Source organism: Onychostruthus taczanowskii, unplaced genomic scaffold (assembly GCF_017590055.1).
Source record: "Onychostruthus taczanowskii isolate IOZ18803 unplaced genomic scaffold, ASM1759005v1 scaffold50, whole genome shotgun sequence".
NCBI classification, from domain to species: Eukaryota; Metazoa; Chordata; class Aves; order Passeriformes; family Passeridae; genus Onychostruthus; species Onychostruthus taczanowskii.
Window position 1 is genome coordinate 2,257,343 of NW_024502569.1, and position 23,708 is coordinate 2,281,050.

General features: G+C 37.2%; 1 protein-coding gene across 1 annotated transcript in view; it reads right to left on the reverse strand.

Annotated features, from left to right (window-relative positions):
• Nucleotides 1–8,546: 8,546 nt before the first annotated feature.
• B3GLCT (beta 3-glucosyltransferase) overlaps nucleotides 8,547–23,708 on the reverse strand; it is a 45,518-nt gene continuing 30,356 nt past the window's right edge. The window contains exons 9-15 of the mRNA XM_041416093.1: nucleotides 21,779–21,910; nucleotides 20,718–20,787; nucleotides 16,644–16,757; nucleotides 15,219–15,318; nucleotides 14,225–14,344; nucleotides 13,553–13,697; nucleotides 8,547–10,188 (exon numbers count right to left, since the gene is read on the reverse strand). Of these exons, the coding sequence (XP_041272027.1) occupies nucleotides 10,021–10,188; nucleotides 13,553–13,697; nucleotides 14,225–14,344; nucleotides 15,219–15,318; nucleotides 16,644–16,757; nucleotides 20,718–20,787; nucleotides 21,779–21,910 (849 nt within the window). The 3' untranslated portion in view covers nucleotides 8,547–10,020. The remainder of the gene's footprint in view (nucleotides 10,189–13,552; nucleotides 13,698–14,224; nucleotides 14,345–15,218; nucleotides 15,319–16,643; nucleotides 16,758–20,717; nucleotides 20,788–21,778; nucleotides 21,911–23,708) is intronic.

Here is a 23,708-nt window from a genome sequence, read left to right on the forward strand (position 1 = left end):
GACAAAATCTCCTAACTGCATTCAGCACTTACATATAGAGACCTTAGCCGCAGGTATGGGATGGGTTATCCAAAATACAGGAGGCAGACTGACGAGGGTGCTGCTAAGGGCCCAAGGTGGCTGAGCACTGATAAGCTGGAAAATACCACGTTTTGTTTTTCCAGAGTATTCCTTGCAGCAGGCACCGATGGGAGCACTGACACACAATAGTCCCGGGGTGCTTCTCTGCATGGACTCTGTCAACCAACGGCACATCTGTCTTCTCTGTGGGAACAAAATGTAGTAAAATTCACTCATATGTGAGGGCATAAACTGGCAAAAATGGCAAACAGGAGAATAAATCTCAGGTGCTCTGGGCATTTTCTACTTCACAGGTAGCTTTGGTTTAAACAAGATGTCTGTGTCCATGTCAAAGGCATGCCAGACTCGCTGGGCTGGGGTGGGACTAAAGTCCCCTCAGCCTCCCTACCAAATCTGTTTGAATGGTAGGTTCATTAGGCAAAAGAGAAAAAAAATCAAACAACCTGAGGATTAGAGAGAGAACACAGACTGAAAGAAAGGAAGAAATAGAAAAGATCTGGTATTTAAAATTTAAGACTGCATGAAGTTTCTAGGAGCGTTACAGGCGTTGGGATTTGTTAAGCAATACTGACTCTGAGAGCTGAGTGGTGTGAAAGTTTAAAGTGTTTCAGGAGGAACTGACAGACGTGTAATTATCCCTGTAGGGCTGATGAAGCGTGTGGAGCTTTGCAGCATGCCTGTGAAGAAGCCCCACCAGGTTAATCCGCCTCTGTTGCTTTAACGGAGCATTTCCCTTTGCCTGTCTGACAGGGCTGATCCACAACCCCTGAGAAATAACTAGAGAAAGGAAAGATTGTTATGTTTTCCAACCTGTGAGTAAATCTCCTGGTTTTTATCTCCCTTATTTATAAATAAAATTGAAACACTTGCCCATCAAAGATGATGTTTGTTATTCAATAGCTTATTGTCGAAAATTCCTGTTTCCTGCTGCTAGGAAAAACAAACTCTCATAATTTTCTATTCAATAATCTCTTCTAGCAAGTGATTTAAATGTAAAGCTTTGCCCTGGTTTTATTTGTAATCAGACCAGGGTTTTAGATGAGCTGTGGTTGGTGCTGCCTGGGCAGAGTGGTGGCACACAGACGTCAGAGATGTGGGTTAAACATGGAAGTCAAATTATCTGGAAATCTGCAATAATGACTGTTTTTTCACTAATCAGGAGGACTTAACGGGGGAAAGCAAACATTTTATAGGCCTGGCTTTGAACCTATTTTGAATATAATTAGAAGTTCACAAAGTTATTTGAAGCTAAACTTGCCTCCTCCTTTATACATTTTTAATTATATTTGGTATTTCAGATGGAAGGGAGCTCTTATGTAACATTTGGATGTGTACTTCTTGAATCATTAATTTCACCCTGAAAGGGATGATTTGGTCAGCTCAAACATGAGGTTACTTGTGTAGTGTGGGATATTTCCATCTGTACAATAATCATTGCATGAGATAAATTAGAAAGACTGTATTTTAAAATAAATTCTAAAAATACAGAATTAAGAAAGCCTTGCTACATTCCTCACAGTGCCTGAGAGGTAAAAGCCCAGTATTCACTAGCATACCCCACATGTATTTTTTTATTTCTGGCTCTCAATTCCTGAGAGGGGATAAATGACCCTCAACTGCAGAGAGGTGCTCTGCATCCACAGCAATACAAATAGAACTTTACTAAGCATTTCTCAGTATAAAGGTAGGTAACTGCAGCCTTGTCACCTGAATAGGGACCCCTTACCTTTCTTTATCTCAATAGATCCTGCAGCCACTCAGCCACTACAGATGAAGACCTGAAATCTGGGGACTGCTCCTCTGGGTGTGTATGTACTCCATCTAAAATGAAACATCTGCAACAGCAACCTGCCCACCACTGCTGCTCCAGAAGTCCTGTGGCTCCAGGGAGTATGGAGTGTTTCTGCTTAAAACTTAAGAGATGGGCACTCCCTCTCAGCACAGCTGAAAAGGGCACTTCAGAAAGGATTTGGCCAACCAAGGCATGAGGAGCACCCAAGAAAATTACACAGGACAGTGAAAATCGTTACCTGTATGCTCCCCTGTATTGTGCCATTATTTCCCAGCCCAGGGATAATGAAATGTAAACAAAGGACCTTAATGGTGGTGACTGCATAAAATCAGTTCCTGGGAGCTATTAACACTGAGGTTTATCAGAATCATGGGTCTTTGAAAGAGGTCCTATAAATGTGCATATATATTGTAGAATACATACCTATAAATTCTCTTTAGTCATACAATCCAAGGAGATTGCTGCTGATTTTTTTTAAATTTTCTTTTTATTTGTGGATGGGGGAAGAATATATCATAATTATCTGGAAATCTGCAATAATAACTGTTTTTTCACTAATCAGGAGGACTTAACGGGGGAAAGCAAACATTTTATAGGCCTGGGGATATTACAGAAAACAGTATTTGTATCTTACCAATTTAAACACCTTATATTTCCAAGTTACCACTCATAGGTCAGATCCCCAAGAGCTGACTAAAAGTAGTTCTATTACTCTGCCCTCTGTGGTGGGGCTGCTGTGGAACTAAATGTCTGCTCCTGAAGATATAAACCTGCTTTGAAAATATAAGCTGGCACTTCAGACCTACTGGGGCATCTCCAGAGAAATGTATTAATTTTTTTCTCACCATGGAAGCAATTCCATGTGAACATTTAGGGAGATAGATGCCAGCACCAATCCCTCAAATGTTTTAAACTCTCCGCTCAGCCTCAGCAGCAAACACTTCTCCTCCATTCTTTGCACTGAGAGAGAAGCTCTGGAAGGAGAAGCCTCAGTCTGACCCCCAAATTACCAACACAGCAAAGCATGTGCTTTTTAGAGGAGGTCACATTTGTGCTAGCAAGATGAGGACACTTCCACACTGGATTATGAGGGAGGGCATAGAGCAAGTGGTTTTGGAGGAAATCTCCTCCCTGGCACCTTCAGCTGAAGTAGCACAATCCTTAGGGAGGATGCAATAACACCTTATGCTGGATACTGGTAATGAACCCTGCAAGGGGGCAAAGGGTTAATGGAAAACTGACTCTCCATCACATGCAAACGATTCAAAACCTGCAGACTACAGGAACTGCCCACTGATTTTTAGTGGGATGAGGGCAGCAGGAGGAACATGTCACATAACTCACGGCTGGTACTGGGGGATTGATGTGCAGAACGGGAAAGCTTGGCACAGTGACAGCGTGGCTGGAGGCAAAACCATGCAGGGCACGGAGGCAACAGGAGAGACAGCCTGAGCAGTGATGTAAGTGATGCAGACAGATTGGGCACCTTCCTAGAGGGCCATGATCCATGGGTAACACGGCTGGCAGAAAGGTGCCACATGCAGGGTGCCGGGGCTCTGAGGAGCTCATGGGTCTCTCCAGCTCCCAGTGCTGCTGGCACCACTCCTGCAGGGAAGGGAAATGGGACTCTGAGTGGGGAACTTGCTTTGCAGAGCTGTGTGGGTGTCATGAACCTCAGGGTACAGGGAATCACAGAGGTTTTGTGTTGCTGCTGATCGGAATTTTTAAAAGCAGAAGCATTTTGTATAAATGTCACATTTGAATATCTTTGACATTTTCCCCTTGGTGCTAATTATTCCCAGCAGCTTCTCACCATGCAGCAAACGCCTGGCACTGTGACAGTTATTAAAAACCTGTAAACAGGCTCTGGTGGAAAGTGCCTGGAGTCACCTTGCTGTGTTAAAGAGAAACTGTCAGATAAACAAAACCAACTTGAATCTGAACCCCACTTAGGCAGCCTCAGAGACTTCTCAGAGGCAGAGACTCAGGTCGGATCTTAGCAGCAAGTACATGATGGGAAGGTGTAGATTAGATTGATCTGAAATCTTCCAAGTGGAGCCAAATGACAGGACAGGAGGCAGTGGGAACAAACTGAAATGCAAGGAATTTTAATTGAACATAAGGAAATCCTTCTATACTGTGAAGATGGTAAAACTATCACAGGTTGCCTAGAGAAGTGGTGGGGTCTGCATCCTTGGTGGCACTCAAAAACCATTTGGTCATGTCCTGAGCTGTCCGCTGCAGGTTTTCCTGCTTGAGCAGGGGGGCTGGACCAGGTGACCTCCAGAGGAGCCTGGGCTGTTTCGCAGTTCTGAGTTTCTGTGTTGCAAATGTGCTGTTCTTGTTGAGAAACAGCTCTGAGAGGCACTGCCTGAGGGGCATGAAGTATGAGGGATCTGCTCACCCAGAAGAAGCTGGTACAGCACTGACTGCAGTCCTCTCAGAGACCAAGTGTAATTAATGCTGATGGGAGTCAATGAAATACTCACCTGGAGTAGACATTTCAGCCTGGCTGAAGCTAGGCTCCATCTTCGTTTCCTCAAGCCAGGAACAATGGTAGGGCTCAGTCCACAGGTCCAGCATTAAACAGATTTTGCAGGATGTACAGAGCACGAGAGAAAATTGTAGACAAGAAAGAAACTTCCCTGCTTGGAGCTTCGGATTTCAAGCACCAAGTCCCCAAGAGCAGGGTTTGGACAATGGTGGCAGGGCAAATATGAGCTTCTAAAGCAAGGATTGTTTACATATTAATCATATCATTTAACTGAACAAGTGGCAAGCCATGGTAGAGGTAAGCCAGCTCTTATGAAACAAAATTGTATCTTTTTCAGACATTCAAATGGCACTTGACAGAGTTTCTCATAAAAATATAACCTGGCAACTGTAGATGATTATCCACATTTTATTTTGTTAAAAATGTATTTCACTGTTTATTAAGTGTAAAGTTATTCCGGAACTTGCATTTGTAGGATCAGATGTTTTAGTTAACATAAAATCCATTAACAGGAAAATTCTAGCCTGAAGAAACAGCAACAGAAAGGGGAACAACCAATTAGTAACTTGGTTTGTCAGGATGAGAGATATACCGAGAATTTTTCAGTTCTCAATATATCTCTCGCGGTATATCTCAGCAGAGCTTCATGACTGGGCAGGATGAGGCCATGGGACCACAGCGTAGGCTGCATCAAAGCCCTGCAGCTGGAGCACAGCTCCCCTTGCCCTGTGTAAAAGGCTCCCTCATGGAGCTTGCAAACAGAATCTTAGCAATATAAGAAATCCTTAGAAGTCTGGAAAAAAAGGCTGGTGAATTATCCAACATCACCCATCAGCACTTCTGACTGACTGTCCTTAGAGCTACCAATGCCTCCAGAGCTACAAACAAGCTTTACCTGCTCCAGGCTATCACTGCATATTTGTCTTTACTCAGGGTTACACCCCACATCATTTCAGCTGCCTTGCTAGCCAGGGAATGGCCACTTTGAAGGAGGACCTCTCCTTAAGACAACTGAGGAACTCACAGGTCTTGAGTCCTATGGTTTCACTCCTTCCTGAAGAATATGTGCTGTATTTCTTGCCATTCTCCCAGGCTTTTGGGGAGCAGGTGTCACACAGTGTCACACAGCATGCCTGTGAAGATGGAGTGCAGTGCCTGTAGAACTAGGGCAACACGTGAGCTCCTGCTATGAGCACCTTGATGGGGTACATTATAAACTGTCTGATTAGACCTTCATCTGGAGGATGTCCCAGCTAGAAACACATAAATGAGAAGTGGGCACAAATCAGATGATGATGCACAATAATCTTCCCAGTAGATGATTTTCCTTAATGGCTTCTTATTAATTAACAATCTGCTTACACTGTTTTTTTTTTCTTTTGGTAAGTTGAGTCTGTAAAATATTAACAACAGCCTAGTGCTTTCAACTTTTTTGGGGTTGTTCTGTTTAACAGTCAGGTTCTTAAGCCTTCAGACTTACAAAAGCATTGCTTTAAAATTTTATTTCTCACAGGAATAGCTTAGCACTGTTTGGGGTTTTTTTAGCTTATAAAAGCAGCATGCCTATAGATTTTCCATAAAGAATGTTTCATTAAACTCCATTGATGTAATTTCCTATCACTTGTCTCCATAACCTGTTTTCCAAACCAGTTCTTCCTTTCTTTGACAGTGAGTCCTTTAGGCCTCTGTATGCATTTGCATAATGCCTACTTACCTTTTCATCTTTAAATAAATTATTTCTACTGTGTCTTTTCCCCTTGTGTTCAGAAGTAGCCAGTGCACACACACTCCACCAAAGCTGTTTCATTCCTGCCATGCAAATGCAGGTCCTAGCAGAAGAAGTTTCATTAACTGATTTCAGTGGAGGTACTTCTGCTCCCTGGCTGACAAGGGCACAAATAAATAAGTAAAGGGAATCTCCACAAGCAAGTAGATAAAACCACATTGTTCACCTTTCTCTACTTCCTCTAATCCCACAGGTCTCTTCCTGCAAATAACAGGCTGAGATCTGAAAAGCATGAGTACTTTTCTTCTCAGGACAGAATTTAAATGAAGTAGTTACACTATGGATACCACTACGAGACTCTGTATTATAAAAATTGTTCTTTATATGTGCACACTGTGTGTCACAAACTGAAATAGATAAATTTGTTGCCTACAAATCAATATTAAATCTATTTCTTTGCTGAATGAAAAAATTAATTTAAGAAAAAACCCTCGGTGTGACTGGGGAGGTGAATTTGACACAAGAGATGTGTGTACAGGAGTATACAGAGGGTGAAGCCACCATGCTGCTGTGGAACTGGAACCTCAGAGCCAGAGCCACACCAGGCAGCACTAATGGAGCAGAGTCAAGTGCCCTTAGATTCCCCAGCCAAGGTGTGATGAGGTGACACCCTCAGGGAGCATTTTGCTCAGAATTCTAAATTTTTCCTTTAGTTTCATATCAACAACAAGAAGAAACAATTGCATTGATGCAAACCCAAATATATTTATTATTATGGTGTCCAATGCACAAAAGCATACAGAGTTTTACAGTGCTGCAAAAAGCAAATCTCTTTACTACTTCTCCAGGGAGGTACTCACAGTAAGTAATTATGGCAGTCTTACGCAGTGTTGATCTCACCTTCCAGGAATCTCATTGAATGATGTCTCAGGCCTCTGGCTGACACAGTCTAGTTCCAGCCATGATAATAAAATCCATGAGAAATTAAAGAATTGAAAAAAAGGTAATTCGGACTCCTCCCTCCAGTCAGCAGTCATCAGAGCTGGTGTCAGGGCAAAGTGTGCTGCACAAAAAGAAAGCTACCCAGCTTGCATGGTGCCTCAAGACTCCTGCTCATTTTCCAAATTGCAGAGGAAGAGACAAAGGTCACATCCTTTCAGGTCTCTCCATCACTGGGCCATCTGCAGATGTAGGGAAATCAAAATAGATTCACAGCCTTCCTTCTTGCTCATGATCAAATGTGGGCCTCAAATACTACATCGGGCTTCATTTACATATCTACTCTATTGAAGGCACAAGGGGGTTTTTGGCTCCTGGCAGATGAAGTGACCAAACAAATTATCAAAATAATTTTGTGAAAGATCTTAATACATAGAAAAAATTCATGCTATGAACATTAAAAAAAATAGTCAGTAATGATTCCCAGAGTTTCTTTTTCATGCCACAACCTTGCAATGTCTCAGAAAAGGCAACTTCAAGCAATCAACTCTGCGGACCTGTTTTAATCTGCCTATTACCAAGTGAGCTGTGAATGCCTCTTCTATTAATTTTCTTTAACATTACACCATTTATAATCCACTTGATTTTCATTAGAAACATAAGTACTGTTCAGGCTTATTAACACAGTTTTGTCCTTAGGTTTCAGCTAGTAACAGTCATCCTGAGTCTTCTAAAACTCAAGTTCACATAGAAGGCTTCACATATTATTTATATAAACTCTTTGTGATCCTTTGCTTGAAAAAATCTTTAGGTGGCGGACTAAAAGGTGATTTGTGCCATGCTGCTGCAGTGTCTCAAAAGTTGGAGTTTTGGGGGCAAAATAGTTGAGCAAATCATGGCTTTGTTGCCTTCAAAACTATGGAGACTAAAATCAGAAGTATGATGCTTACAAATACCTCCAGAAACCTTGCAGTAAAAACCAGAGCTAACAGCAAGGGAAAAGATGGACTTCAGGACAGCTACTATTACATTTGTCAAACCAGAAATAGAAGTCAAGTAAGCAATCAATCAACGAGTCAGTGACTTCCCAATGACATCTAAATAAGCAGTCTACAAATACAACACAGCATGGACTCAAATCTAATAATCTTTTGTTGATCTAGTCTGCCTCCACAGGGCCCAAGGAGAGATTAAATATCACCAGTTGGAAGCTGGACCTGACTGGACTGAGTTGCAAGACCTTTGGAGAATTTGGTAGTGAAATATGTTTTGTGATAGCATCAAGGCTCCCAGTCACAAGGTGTTTATTCAAACAGCCATTTGCACAAAACTAGAGGCTGAAAACTGACCTAATGTGGACGTTGGGACAGAACATGAAAAAACCCCAAAGATTACACTAACTTTTAATAAAACTGACAGTAATTACAATTAAGGTGATGAATTCATTTCACTGGTGCTTAAAGAATCCTGTACTTGGTTTGCAAAGAAGAAGAAGGCACAAAAGGTTAAAGAATGTTTTTATTCAGCTTTCTGCTTTCACAGTTCTAAACAGTAAACATAATTAACAATTCACCAATGGTATCAGAGAACACAGTCCTGGTATCAGTAAAATGTCTACTGTTTAAGGCACTGGTAGTGGGAAGAAAAAAGGACATAACACAGATTGCTCTTTCTTAATCAGAACTTGAATCTATTATGAATATGTGCTTGCTATTCAGTGCTTAGAAACCCACAAGCTACATTCACAAACAAATGTTTATACAAGTTCGGTGATTACCGAGACAGGAATCAGTGGCTCCCCTACTTCGACTCTAGAGCAAGTATTGCTTTTCTTTGGAGTGGAATGAATTTTTAACTTACTAAAAGAAACCCAAACACGAATTGCTATAGCAGTATGGCTTTAAGACCCTGTATTTGGTTACAATATAGCAAGCCAAGTTAAATAACAGCATACAAGTGCCATATACTGTCATTTTAAAAGAAGCGGTTTTACAATATAAAAATTAGTTTAGAACATACTAAAGCCAGTTTTTGTACAAACATTTTTACAAAACTGAATTACTAAAAAAAATTCAAGGACATTTTAAATATGAATCACATTTTACATGTTGGATGCATAAAATTACTTGTCTTGATGATATAAATTAGGGATACTACAAAATTTTTAAAGCTGGCATTCATATGCTATTGAAATGCACACATCAGAAATACTGAAATGTTAGTTCTGCAAAAATCTTTAAGAGTCACTTTTATGTTTGACAAATTGATGCACGGTGACTTGGGTTTCTAAAGGAGCCACAGTGACCTCCCGTGGCCACCTAAGAGATCCCTGTCCTTAACCTTTTTTTCCATTCTGTACATGACATTCCACACAAATGCCAATAAACTTAAAAGGTACAACAGTGGTTTCATGGCTGGTCCAGCTACTCCAGCAAACAACAGTATTTCTATCTGAAATGAGCATAAAGGAGCACAGCCTTCACACAATCTAGCTCCTGGTCGCAACAAAAAAAGTCAAGTGTCCTCTATGATTTATCAAGAAACTGTTCCAGAACCTTTTAGAGAACTGTTTTCTGTAAGTCAGCGAGAGATGATGTTTAATAGATATTCAACTCTTATTCAGTATTAGGCTCCCAAATACATAAATTCAGCTTTTGAGAAGGCAAAGGAAGGGAATGTAAATTTATGCTGTCTGAACTAAGTCCAAAGCAGAACACAGGTAAAGTTGTACAAGACTCTTAAATGTGAGTCAAGTTCATTGGTACACAAAGCCCAAAATCATTCTAAAAAGAAAGTAAGTGGAGGAAAAGATCACAAAAGTCATTTAAGTGCCTTCTTCCATTGTTCTGAAGGGATGCAACCAACAGGAACAAAACACTGTCTTCTTATGTCATGAACATATGAACAACATGAAAACAAAACAAAAATCACAGTAGTGACTGTCTCTCAGCTGTAGAATAGTAATTAACACTTGCATTCTTCTAGTGCTCATAAATCCTCTCTGTTATATCCAACTTTTTTTCCATTATGTGACTCCTCTGTGTTTGGTGCCAGCCATGTGAAATACACCTTCACTGGATCAATATTCCAATGCTTGTGAAATGATACTGGAATTTGGTGAGAAAGGTAGTCTTTTGGGTAGTCCATTGGCCTTGCCTAAGATGGAAGAACAAAGCAAAAGCACCAGTATTAATGATCAGTAATAATTTTAAAAAGATATCACTGCTCAATGGCCCCTGTGACACAATATCTTGTGTATTTTGTCAGTGACACAACCATGTGGCACTGACAAAATACACAAGATGGTAACAAAGGGGTTTTTATCATTCTATTAAATCAATTGACAAAGCATTAGATTAAATCTTCAACTCACACTGCAGCCATCATGCTAGGAATGAAGTACACTGATACTAAATATGCCCTATTTCTCAGGATGAAATAGCCACCATCTCAGAAGTCAAGTGATAAACAGTGTAGCTGGTATGAAATCTTTTTAAATATGCAGTTTTGGCTCGATAATGACAAAAATATTTTAAACTATATTCGCTTCCTCCTCTAATGAGAGTTGTCAGCACTGCCACTGTGATTGCAGGATTCTAATAAGGCCATAAGCAGCCAAAATATATAGAGTTTATGATAGGTAAAGCTTCCAAAAGTAGGATACATGGTGGTGCCAGGAAACTGTGTTGTTATTCTTTATCAGGCTATATCAAACCAGACAGAATTACAACACAGCTACAAAATGCAGCTGCTGTCCTAATGCTCCACGTGTATTTCATTTTCTCTGGCAGTTCAATGACACTAAGTGCATCATTACATAAAAAAATTCCCACCTATAGTGGTCCCTGGTAAAACAACTACATTTTGCCATTAGAGTTTTTGTAAGAAAAATGCATGGAAGACACAAATATTTGTGTTTTACATCTATTAAAAAAAAAACAAACCAAAAAACAAAAAAAAACCCCAAAAAACAAAAAACAAACAAAAAAAAAAAAAAAACCCAAAAAAAAAAAACCCCAAAAAAAAAAAAAACCAAAAAAAAAAAAAAAAAAAAAAAAAAACAAGAAGAAAATGGAATTATTTGTTTCACAAATAATTGATTTGATGCCTAAGCTGGTAAGTGATTCAATACTGCATGCTTCACCTACTTCTGGTGGTATTTATGAATTCCTCATGCAGTTCTGTATACATTACAGTCATAAAATCAGGCAACAGAATTTGACATTATGAAAACTGAGCATGTGTTGTTAGTGTTTTGGGGGTTTTTTTATTCTGATATTTAAAACACAGAGTGCTTATTTTTACAAATTCCACTGGAGAAAGCAAGAGGGAATCTGTATCCCTCACGATTTTTGAAAGACATTTTGAAGAACACTTAGGTTTCAAGAACCTGAAGAATTTATTTTGGATAAGAGACAGTTTTTACATATCTGAGACCAAAGATTTTTGCTGTTTGGAAATGAATCAGCTTTTTATTAAGCTACAGACAAAATTCTGGCATTTTGATAATTCTAAAATAATGATACCTACTCTAGTAACTGGTTTTTGTTTTTGTTTTTGGTAAAATTTGTATTTGGTGCTCTAGAGAAGCCAAATATATTGCTTTAGCAATTTTTAGAGATTTTTAGAGATTTTATATTTAAGACCACAATTCTGGCTGAAAATCAACAGGAAGGTTCCTGTTCTCTTTAAGAATCTGATCATGTCAAAAACCTCTGGAACAGGCTACAGAATTTGTATCTAGTTCAGCAAGCAGGCAGCAGGAAACCAGTGAGAGTGAGCAAACACATCACAGACACTCCAAAAATGAAGGCATCTTTGTTTCTGTTTCCTAAGCTATGTCTCAGTGCAATTTTAGATTCACATACTTCAAGGAACATCACACATCATAATATTTCAGTCAAGTCCTTAAAAAGTTCTTTTCTGGTTGACAGAAAACCAAAATTGGGTTTCCTCATTTTTAAAATATTCTTTGCACAACAGTGGATTTAGCAGATTAAGAACATTCAATTTTTATTCAGTGGTTTTCCCTCATGGGTTAGTTTTTGTTCAAGGGATGTTCAATTAGAATTTGTTACAAGCAACAGTAAAGATGAATTAGAAGTCAAGTGCAATTTTCTATGTGGAAAATCAAACTGCTAGGATTTCACTTTCAAAGGGATTCAGTATCAAATGCACACTATTAAGGATTACAAGGAGGTGCTTTTTTTTAAGAAGAATCATTCTTACAATTTTGCAGGATGAGTTCTGTTCTGACACTCCTTTAATTAGGCTGGTTTGTTGTTTTGAGGTTTTTTAACACATGTGCAAGCAAAATTATTCAGTAACTATTGATTTTATAACATGCATGACTTGTTTTCTTTTTATATTGAAAGGAGTAAGCAATGATAAAACAGGAGACTAAACAGATTTTTTTTTTATATGGACAAGGAATTAAAATATTGAATAATATGTTCTCAGTCTTCCAATTTCTCTAAATAGTAAATGTAATCAGAAAGGGAATCTTAACATAGGAAAAGCTGATAATTTAAATAAGAAACTCCCCCCTGCAATGACAGCTGCTTTGAACTACAGGGTAATTTACTAATTCTCAAGTAGCTTATTATCTTATTCTCAGCTCATATTCAGATATGCAGGTCTTCCCAGTTTTTCAACTAGATTGACAACTGAAAACCATCAAATGTTACACTGATTTAAATGTTGACTTTTAAGAAAGTTGTGCACTGTTTGGGGAAAAAAAAAATCTCTAGTGCTTCCCGTTCATACCATGGAAGGATTGGGTTTTACTTGGTTTACAAGGAAGAAAATCTCCATAGGCCTCAGTGCATCATGCTTTCTACTGTGACACTACAGTTAAATACTGTGGAAGACAGAAACAAGATTCAAATCTACTCCAGCCCTCTTCTCCCAAACTCACATGAAAATTATGCTTTGCAAGTTTTCTTTCCCATGTGCTAGCATAGAGCAATGTATCGTACTTATCCCATTCTTCAAAATCCACCACAACAGCAATAACTTCATATTTTATATCTCCACTAATGAGGTATTTCAGAATAGTAAATACTGAATCAATAGAAAAAATCAGGTAAGTAGAGCAGGTGGATTTATTGAAAAATTTTACACTCAGTTCTCCATTACCTGAAGAAAAAAGTATTTTGTTGTAGGTTTTTTCCCATGAAGGACATAAGACAGCTGTTCAATGCATGTGGTTCCTAATGCTATTTCTTTTTCAAAATCCTCACCTCTGACTGCATTTCTAATAAAATGTAGTTATAGGTTAGCTAAAATATCACATAAACTAGCAAAGCATTGTGGTAATCCATGGTATGAGAATGTCCTTATTTGATCAGTCTTGTTCTGCCAAGAATCAAGGTAAAGCAGCAGCAGCATCGTGGTTAGTGTGGAATTTTAATATTTGTGACTGGATGGAATATTGATGGAATTTGAATATTTATGACTGTTTTATGTGTACACTTAAAAAGTGAAATACATTTTTAATACTCAAAAATAACATTCAGACCTGATGAAAGAGCGGACTGTGTGTTATAGGGATTCCTAAGCCACTGAAACACATCCCAAGGACCATATCATCGGGTGCATCCATGCTGTAACACCGGCACTTGCTAGCAAGTAGTTTCTGAACAGCTGTTCTGCTGAAAACCATCCTGAATGAGAAAAAAGCACATAAAATGTATAAAAACTTCTAAAGACACCAAATATCTGTAACTAATAAATATTGGTAAATTATTTAAAACTGTAAGACTGAATGTAGCCCTCTGATACAACACATTTGAAATTCAAAATTTAAGTAGTCAGAACTGACAAATAGTGCAAGAAGCATTTTCTGAAAGATAATTACTTTTTATACTGAAAACTAATTACACCAATTATACCCATTGTTGTTATTCCAACAATAAGTTAGCCACCCACCATTTTCACTACAGCTGATAGTTCCTCCTAAATTTGGCCTGGACTCAAAAGGGATGTTCTCCTCAATCTTACCCAAATGTAAGCGAGAAGAGCTGGGGACTTGAGACCAGCATGTGTCACTACACAGAAGGTGTGAGGTAAATTGCACACATTTGGGGAAAACATCACTGTTTCTGTTGAAACTGATTTGTGTCATAATTTAAAACATTTGCACTCAAAACAGGAAGTAATGTAGATCTCAGCAGGAACTTAAATAAATTACCCTCCTCCACCAGTGATATAACTGTATCCTCCTGTTCCCAAGCCGTAGCCGTAACGCTCTCCAAGGAATATTGGTTCATTTGGGTCATAGCAGCTGAGCAATTTTCGGAGTCTGAATATACTATAATATGAAAAGCCATTAGAAAAAAAAAAAAATCTTGTAAACATTCTTTTTGGAACAGACATTGCTAGCCTCAACAGCATTCTATTAAATACCACAAAGACGACAGGAGAAATTTGGAAATTCTACCCCAAAAAAACTCCCCCAGAGATGCAAAGTGCTAAACAGAAATTTATGATGGATAATTTAATATGAGAAATGACTGTGCAATTTCTTTTCAAATTATCTATGAACATTTACAAATTGAAAACTAAGGTAAAGGTAGATTTCATTTTATGAATGTTGCATTATCCACAGTTACATCCTCTCACTATTTCTTTTTCTGTCACATGATTTAATGTAAAGTCTTGAACCACTGTTCCTGACCAGGTGATCCTGTGCATTGCTCACCGTGCCTTTTTTTGCTTATATTGCAGTGTCAGATTTTATGAGAATGGGATCTAATTTTCTGACAAATGCAAATTCCAAAACACCATTCTGGGCAGCTTGGACAACTGCCCTGAGCTTATGGAACCTTTCTTATGACACATTTGTCTGAGGAACACATCTTAGAAAGGTTATCAGCAAATGACTAAATGCTATCAGCTCAAACATACCTACTCTGAGGAATCACAAAATGTGGTGTATTCAGACTATAAGATTACACAATAGCACTGATATGCACAGTTTTAACCAGGTTACAACATTGTTTTTAGTATCTGGCAAAAGAATACTGATGGGAAATGACAATTTCTTTTCTTCAAGTAATACAAAGCAACATGACTAATAAAATAGCTGTATCTCTTAAATAAAGAAGGATATGTAAATATTGCTAAACATCTTATTGACATAAACAGTAATTGTTTGTTGCATCCTGAAGTAATGCAATATATACCTTATCAGTGTGTCATCATCCACTACAACTAACCAAGGGGTTCTGGGAGAAGTATGATTCAAAAACCTTTCCAAAATGGCAAAAGTTTTCCCACAGTGACCTAAAAAGAAGATAAATTAACAGAATATACACTTAACTAAAACAGGAATTAAACTAAAAACAAGCTTTATTCCAGCTATCTGTCAAGCTGTTGAACAATACTGGACTAACTGCTACTCAATTTAAAGAGCTGTAAAAATGAGGAGACTGTGATAGAAACAAATGTTCTGCAAAATGCTCCAAGACACTGTCATAGCATTTCAAGATGCTTCAGGCATATCCATTGCTTTTATAGATATATTTAAATCTATTTTAATCTACTGTACTCCTCACTGGCAACTCAGGTCCAGATCTCTGACTCCAAAGAAAGGTCTGAACATTTATCACAAGATTATAAGGAAGTTCAGGAGATAAGACACCCTTTGCTAGGAGTGCAGAAGTGAAACACCCTTGTTCAGAATAAGCAGACTGGAGAAACAAGACCTCTATTGTTTCAGACATCTATTGAGTCTTTCTTAGATCTTGGGCAAACCTCATTTCAGCCAGTCTTTATTCATCACAGTTGATTGTCTAAAGTAATTACTGCTATCAATATTACATTTAGTAAACAATCACTAAAAATAACAGTATTATATTTGAAGCCACTTTCAGTTAAAATATTCTTTGAGAAAATGCAGTAATTCTATGCTAAAGACATGAAGGAAGTCTGGTGATTTTGTGAGACTAACGCAGGCTGATATCTGAACACTTCCAAAATGAATCTCAAGGTTTCTATATTATATTCTATTAAAAAAAATGGAAGCTTCCTGGCATGACTAGAACTACTGGGCACATCCATAGCCTTTTTTTATATTCAAACACAAAGTAAATTGATTTAAATGCCTGTTACGTGCTATAGAGAGATGTTCAATCCTAACATTCAGTTTTTGTGCTTAAATCAAGACCTGCAAGGCACATGGATATAATATCTGAATGCCATATGGCAAGCAGTTTATGCTTAGTAACCACTTGGCACTGCCAGAGGTCTTTTGAAATAAATTTAAGTCTTCTTCACTGTTAATGATCCTACTGAAAATCATAAATAACTGTAGAGATATTACTCTTACCCCAAGTAATAAAACAATTTTTCTTCTCTTGGAGTATATCAGTATACCATGCTTTCATAATCTCAGTATTTAGGTTTCTGCTTAAAAGAACATGTTATCTACACAGGGGGACTCTGAATGTACTCTCCATCCATTTCCTGTGTGAAGAGCATTCTTTTAGTTTAGGCAGCACATATGTGCTAGAGAAAACCGGAATTTCTACATGACAAGCTTGACATGAAAGACACATATCATCCATAAAACTTCACTTCTTCAGTCATTTGTGCAGACAAAAGCTTACCTCTGTCAGTGTTAGGTATGCCTAGGTCTGTAGTAGGAATGGAGATGTCTGCATAATCACTGTAGTACTCAATAAGGGCAGCTTCTCTTTCCCAGGTCTGCTTTACAACTGGTACTGCAAGACAATGATTGCCATTCAAACACAAGGGACTTAATTAAAATAGATACTTGATCCAAATATTCATGTAAACCATGTTTTGTTAGCCACATTTGTTCTCATGGTAATAAAAATGCTGCTTCAAATACAGCATCATGATTCTAAATGTCCATTCTGTTTTCTTTCCTATAATATTTAGAGAGAAAAAATTTTACAATTTTATGAAAGCCAGCCAGGACAGTTTTACTTAAATGATGCAAAAATATTCTATTAAAATATGACTATATTTTCATGATACTATTATTCATAACAATAATTGAAAAATGTGATATTTACATTTTTCCAAATAAGCATAACCAAAGCATGGAATTCTACTTTTACACTTGCTATTCTACAATTCATAGCACACATCAGCATGAACACTATCAGAGATTAGTTCTTCTTCCAGTGTTGAAATGGCACATTTCAATCCAACGGTACAGTCTGAAACATATTCTGAATCAGAAAGAGGCCAAATGTACCTTTTGAAATACTTTGCTGGTATTTCACACATCCTATCTGACAGCAACATTACATTAATGCTCCAAAGCACCTGTCTCTGGAGACACTCACAGGATATTTTATAACCATTCCTGTTACAAACATAAATATTTATGTTTCATTTATGAATAAGAATATTTGTATAGTATAGTTTATAAATATCATACAATCAATTTTGATCCCATGGAGATTCTGTTCAAACGAGGATTGCTTAATGCTTCTCTGAAAAAAAACACCTTTTTCTAGTTTGCCATTTCACATCAGCATTTAAAATTGATCCCACAAAATTCTAATAATGATGCCATGAGTGTTTACATTACATCAAGAAGTGAATAAATTATGAGTAACACAAAAACAATCCAACCATCTGCAGGGTGTTCAGAAGAAAACCATCAGACTGAAATGATGATGTCTCTTCCAGCTTAAAAATGAGGAGGTCAGGCCTGAGGTGAGCAGGTACTTTGCATTCTGCTGTTACTGCTTCTCTGCTTTATGCTCTCAACACCATCCAGGAGGTCTCACCAGTAACAGGTAGTGCTTCAAATGGAGGAAACATTTACATAACTTCCCTTTGCTGCTATACAACCCTGATGCTTGTGAACAGCTCACTTTAACCCCTTGCTAGAATCATCCATCACCTAATTTGATGTTTGTTGCCTACCTAGTTGCTCACTTCCCTCTACTCTGAACACACAGGATTTATTACCCTTGATTGATCAACAGTCAGTTTGGTAACAGTTACCTTTCCGTTCATTTTGGTGTTAAGACACGGTAATAAGAACTCAATGTACTAATGGAAAGGCTTTAATATTTTGAAAAGAAAAAAAACTACTTTTGTAGCATATTACAATGGTCCATACTACTTTTAAAAGTTCTTAAAAGCATTCTCATTTTTTCATAAAAAATCCAAAAAGGAATTATGTACAAAAAAAATGTATAGGCAGGAAATTATTTTCTTATTTTGTTGAAATGTTTTACTTAAAAATGTTTCTCAGCAGAACAAAACCAGAAAAGTTTCAGACAACAAGGCTTCAGAACAGAAGAATCACAGATATACAAGAGCATCCAAACTTCCCCTGGCAAAAGAGCTGCACCTGTGAAGGTTGTTTTATCCGTCTCCAAACAGAGACCTGAAACTCAGCAGGGTCCTCTAACACACTCAGCAAGGTCCTCTAACAATTTGCAATTAGAGACTGAGCCTCTCAATTCCTTCAGTGGAGCCCCCCTTTCTTTCTATAAATGAAGAAAAGCTTACTGAAGCAAGGACTTGGGTCTCAGTTAAGAGCTCTCGCAAGGGGGCTGTTGGCTGAAGTCTTTCCCTTGTTTGTCTTGATGGAAGTGTCACCATGCAGACTATTGTCAACTGTAAACTGAATCCCACAATACTTTGTAATTTCTGGCAAATTGTATCTTCCAAAGAAGACTACTTGAAATTTTGGACTAGATGACAATGCAAATATCTATCAATATGTATTAATACTTGTGATCACACCAAAGTTTGAATACCACTAGATGTATTTAAAGATCAGCTCTAAGCTCTTAATGACATTTCATTTCTGCTATTTCTAGAACCCTGATGCATGTCTGCAGTCTTGAAAATTTCTTTTATAACTACAGATGGTATGTGTAAGAAGGAGAGTTGTATCTGAAGTAAATTCTGAGGTAAAATTTAGCTGCTTTTAAAAGCACATCAATTTCCAAGCCTTAGTGCTGCATTAATGTATTTCTGGCATACAATAAAGAATGACTTACCAGGTAAAAAGAGCTCTCTGAAGCTGGCATCCATTAATCTTTCAAAATCTGCAGTAAGATTATCCTCTATTGCATAACACTGGAAGCTGTGAGGAAAGTTCAAGAATTTTCCTCAGTCTTCAACAGGTGTTTCTTGAAGGATGTTTATGCTATCTTTTTGAGGCCTTATGTTTCTTTCTGACTTTCTAGGTTGTTTTTTTTTTTTCTTTTTCTTCTTTTTTTAAATTTTGATGTTAAAAAATTAACATGGATCCAGGAAGGAGAACTCTTCAGTGAACTCCAATTACAGGACAGTCAATTTTGTTTTGTCAAAAGCTACTTTAAAGATAACCTAACAATTACATGACTAAAACACTACAAATGTGCTTTCATCAGGTGCAGTAGCATTAAGAAAATAATTCCATAAATCTTATTATGAAAAAAATCCTACCTGTTTTCAACTAGACTTCGTTAAGAAAAGAGCTTTTACTTTCATCCTGTCCTCTGACAACAGGTATGGCAAAAACCTCTCAAAATTTGGTACAACTACTAACCAATTACTTGATTTTCAATTTTTTGCCAATTATAATCCCTTTAAATTATGCTTATAAACAAACTAAACCTAATGGACAGACTATTATGCACCTGGAGTATTAAAGACCACACAAAATTCAAGCAAATTCCTGGAAACAAATCTCTTTCTTATTAACAAAATGTCTAAAAGCAAACTAGAACAGACTGGTAGGTGGCACCAAGTAGGTGGAATGTCTTATGTTCAATAGCTGGATTTGGAATTTTTCCTTCCAAGATTTATTGAGACTTGATCTCCCTCAACTTAGCTGAGCATTACTATGTGTTAGCAGGAGCTGAGAGTCTCTGTGTCTATTTTCTGTGCCTCTGAGGAGGAAGTTACTGCTCACTGTGTGTATCTTATTGGGCTGCACTATTTTGCAGAGGTTTTTTTGGTTGTTGTTTTTAGCATGGTGACTGTCACTGCTTGTGTAACTCTACAATTTCTAGATGAACTTCCAGATGAAACATGCTATAGTGTTTCACACATTCTTGATTTGGGCCAGTGGTTGGACAAAGTTCTGGATTCCTAGAAGGGATGGATTTTCCCATTTTAAGCATTATAAAATACATGTGCACGTGGAACAGCTAGAGGCAACATGACAGCATAAACTGCTCAATCTTTTACTGGCGAGGAGGGCAGGACAAAAGGAAGAAGGAGATGAGGAACCTTTCAGCTTGCTCAAATTTCTAAGTCAGCCACCAAAGAGCTGCACAATTGTCACTGCTGACACAAAGAAAAGAAGTGAAGCAATTATCTAGGGGGAGCTCACTGAAGGATATTAATAGCTGCTGTATTAATTCATATTGTAACAGTTCCAATTTACAACAATATGAGCTAATCCTATGCATATTTTAATTTAGATATTCAATTCCAAGTTTTTTGGCAACAGTGACTAATGATGAAAACATTTTTAATCTTAAATGTTTAACAGCACTCCTGAGGACTCTGAACAGCAAAAAGATTCCACGTGAAGGATAAGCTGTTTATAATTCCAAAACTTTAAGTTTCCGAGTCAATTTTGCAAACGTTTAGTCCCAAGAGCTACAGAGACAGCATTATCAGTTTGCTTTTTAAATATTCATTTTATGAACTACATTGCATCAAACTACTACCTTGACCAGCCAACAACTTACTTCTGTCACCATGAAATTTTCGACATGTTTTTACAGCAACAAAAACATCTTCCTTATTCACTGGCTCTCCCTATATGAACAAAACAAAAATTAATCTTTTAAGTGCAGGCTGTGCCTGTAGTATTTTATAGGACATGTATATCTATACATATAATAAAACAGGAAATAGCTTTTCATTGTATACCTTGTCAAGCAGTATTCTCATGATACACCAGGAAGTAAATTTTTATCTCTTGAAAAAAAAAGGCATTGGTTGTTTAAAATTGCTGAAATAACATTCTTGGAAATTTTTTTCTATTGATATAGTACTCTAACAAGAACTAAAACACCTATCATTAGGAAAAGACCGTGAGTAGAAAAACTTGTTGAACTAAGAATGATTAATCTGAAAAAGAATGTTATCTTAACTTCTTTGAAATCGGTCACTATGAGAACACTTTTATCACACTTGGAAAGACCAGCTAAAATGATGCACACTAGAAATCTTTGAATTTCCTCAACTGTAATAAACCATTTGACCACTTTGATTTGTTATCCTTTCTGGCACCTCAAATTTTGCTCTCCTTGAAGCATGGAACACTTTTTGGCCACTAGCTACATTTATAATATAATAAATGTATTCTCCTAGAGGTGGAAGAGATGGGTTGTACTTTAAGGCACCAAATACTGCAATACATTTTATCTTTAGCCTCAACAAGTTTTAGATTCCCATCTGTGGGGAAAAAACAAAAAAAGATCATCTATACCTCAGTATCTCACTGTGCAAGGAGTGCAAAGATAAATAATTTATAGATCGTGCGCCAACCAAACATTGTGGTAGAAAGACTCATTAAAGTACACACAATATTAGTTGCCAGGAAATACTCTGTGCCACAGAAGCCTGAAAGCATATCCAAAATACATCCTAGATAAATGTCAGAACAAACTGTTTTGTTGGGGGTTTTTTTTAGCTTACTTAAAAATATTTTCTCAAGTTTTGAGATTTTTGAACTCAAGTATTATATATTTTAGTAAGAGTATTACTTTTACAAACCAAACGGTATTTAAAATATTGTACTTACACAAAGTGGCAGAAAATTACTGAAAGTTGTGGCACAGTGATCAACCTTATATGAATTCACATCATCTGTGCAGAACTCGGGCACTGGAGTAAGATGTGGTCCTTCCCCCTTCTGCCAAATGTACAGTGCAATCTATCAAAATTGGAAACATCTACATCAGTAATTAAACTAAATAAAAATTTTCAGAGCATACAAAGAAATCATATTAACAAGAAAAGTGAAATATACGGGATGGTGTAGCAGATTTTTTCCTGAGCTGATTAACTAATTCCTCCATATTCTGCTGGTGGCAGCATGCTCAGAGCCAGGTATTGGTTGCTGGCTCTTCCTGTCACTCCCTCCAAGTGGAAGGATAGAGAACAGTACTTTTGCTCCTGGGTCCTTTAACCAATTGACCCTGCATTAGTACAGACTTCAGCTATTCAGAATTAATATCCATCATATGAACCAACAAAGAAGCAATGCTCCTGGACAACAAAGAGTATTTGACAATTGTAGCTTATCGTTTACTATTTATGAAAATTCACAATGTGCTAACGTTTCCCACTGAAAAACGCAATTTCAAGAGAAAGCCTTAGAATGGTATGAAGCTATTTTAATTCAGAAGTGAGGTTAGATTGCCATTTTGGGTTGTAGCACAGGATGACACAAGGCTACTAGAACAATGGAAACAGATTTACAACAAAAAGACAAAAACAGTCTTAGTGCTAGTTCAGACCTAACGTTAGATGTACAAAAAATTCTGTTATTCAATTCCCGCTTCAAACAGGCATCAGGGAATATGCCATATACTGTACAGTTACAAAAAGTCTAAGCAACAACCTACAAATGAGCAGCAGCATGACAAAAACACTTTACCACCTCTGCAAGATACCAAAGTGATATAAATGTTATGGATATAGGGAATAGGGACTTGGAAAGTAATAAAGTAACACAAACAAAAAAGAAACAATAAAAAGGATGCAGAGCACAATAAAATACCAAAGACTAGAGACATATGTTATTAGGAGTCCCTCAAACTAAATTATTTCTTATAAACTTAAGCATTATACACAACCATAAAAACAACAGATTATATTCTTTGATTTGTTGTCAATCTTGATACACACAAGAAGAGTGTAGACGAAAAAATGATTTAAGACAGAGAAGACAGTGATTTATTAAATAAATGAGAGGGAATGAAACTGTCTCTAGGGAGACATGAAACTGTGCAGAAAGAATAACTACAGGGCTGAAGTAGGTTATCAATGGCAATAAATTTGAAATAAAACATATGGAAGGACCTGCTAACAGAATAATAAGCGGATGGAAGTAATTTTGTTGGTTGTGTTACCAACTGTTTTTTACTAAGCAATCTGTAGCACATAAAGGACTGGCTCTTAATGATCTTTTTTTATGACAATATGTTTTTTGTTTTGATGACAATATGTTTTTTTAGTGCTGAGGTAGACTGGAATACTGTGAATATAGGAATGATTTTGCCTTAAAAATAAAGTTAAAATAAAATGACATTGTGAAGCCCAAGGTCTTGCATTGAGAAAAATTAACAAGAGGAAAAAACAGCTTCTTGTCTTGTTTCTTACAGCAAAATGAAAGCTGAGAGGGATTCAATTGCTTTTGAGAAAGTGAGGGGAAACTATATAAAAGAATGGTTTTGCATAAAACCAAATTGATTTAAATATGCTACATATCTATACTCTATAAATACACCATCAATTTATGTTGTAAATGAGGAGGTTTATGACCATTATCTGATCTGAAAAAGCAGCAGTAGTTTTATGTAAAGGTGGGTTTTTTTCTGGACCAGAACAACAATTTATAGATGCTTTTCAGGAGTGTTAAAATAATTAAAATTACTTCAGTGTCACTCATAATTTCAGGCCCGAATCTTAATCCTGTTCTTCTTCCCTTCTTCTTCACTTCCTAATCC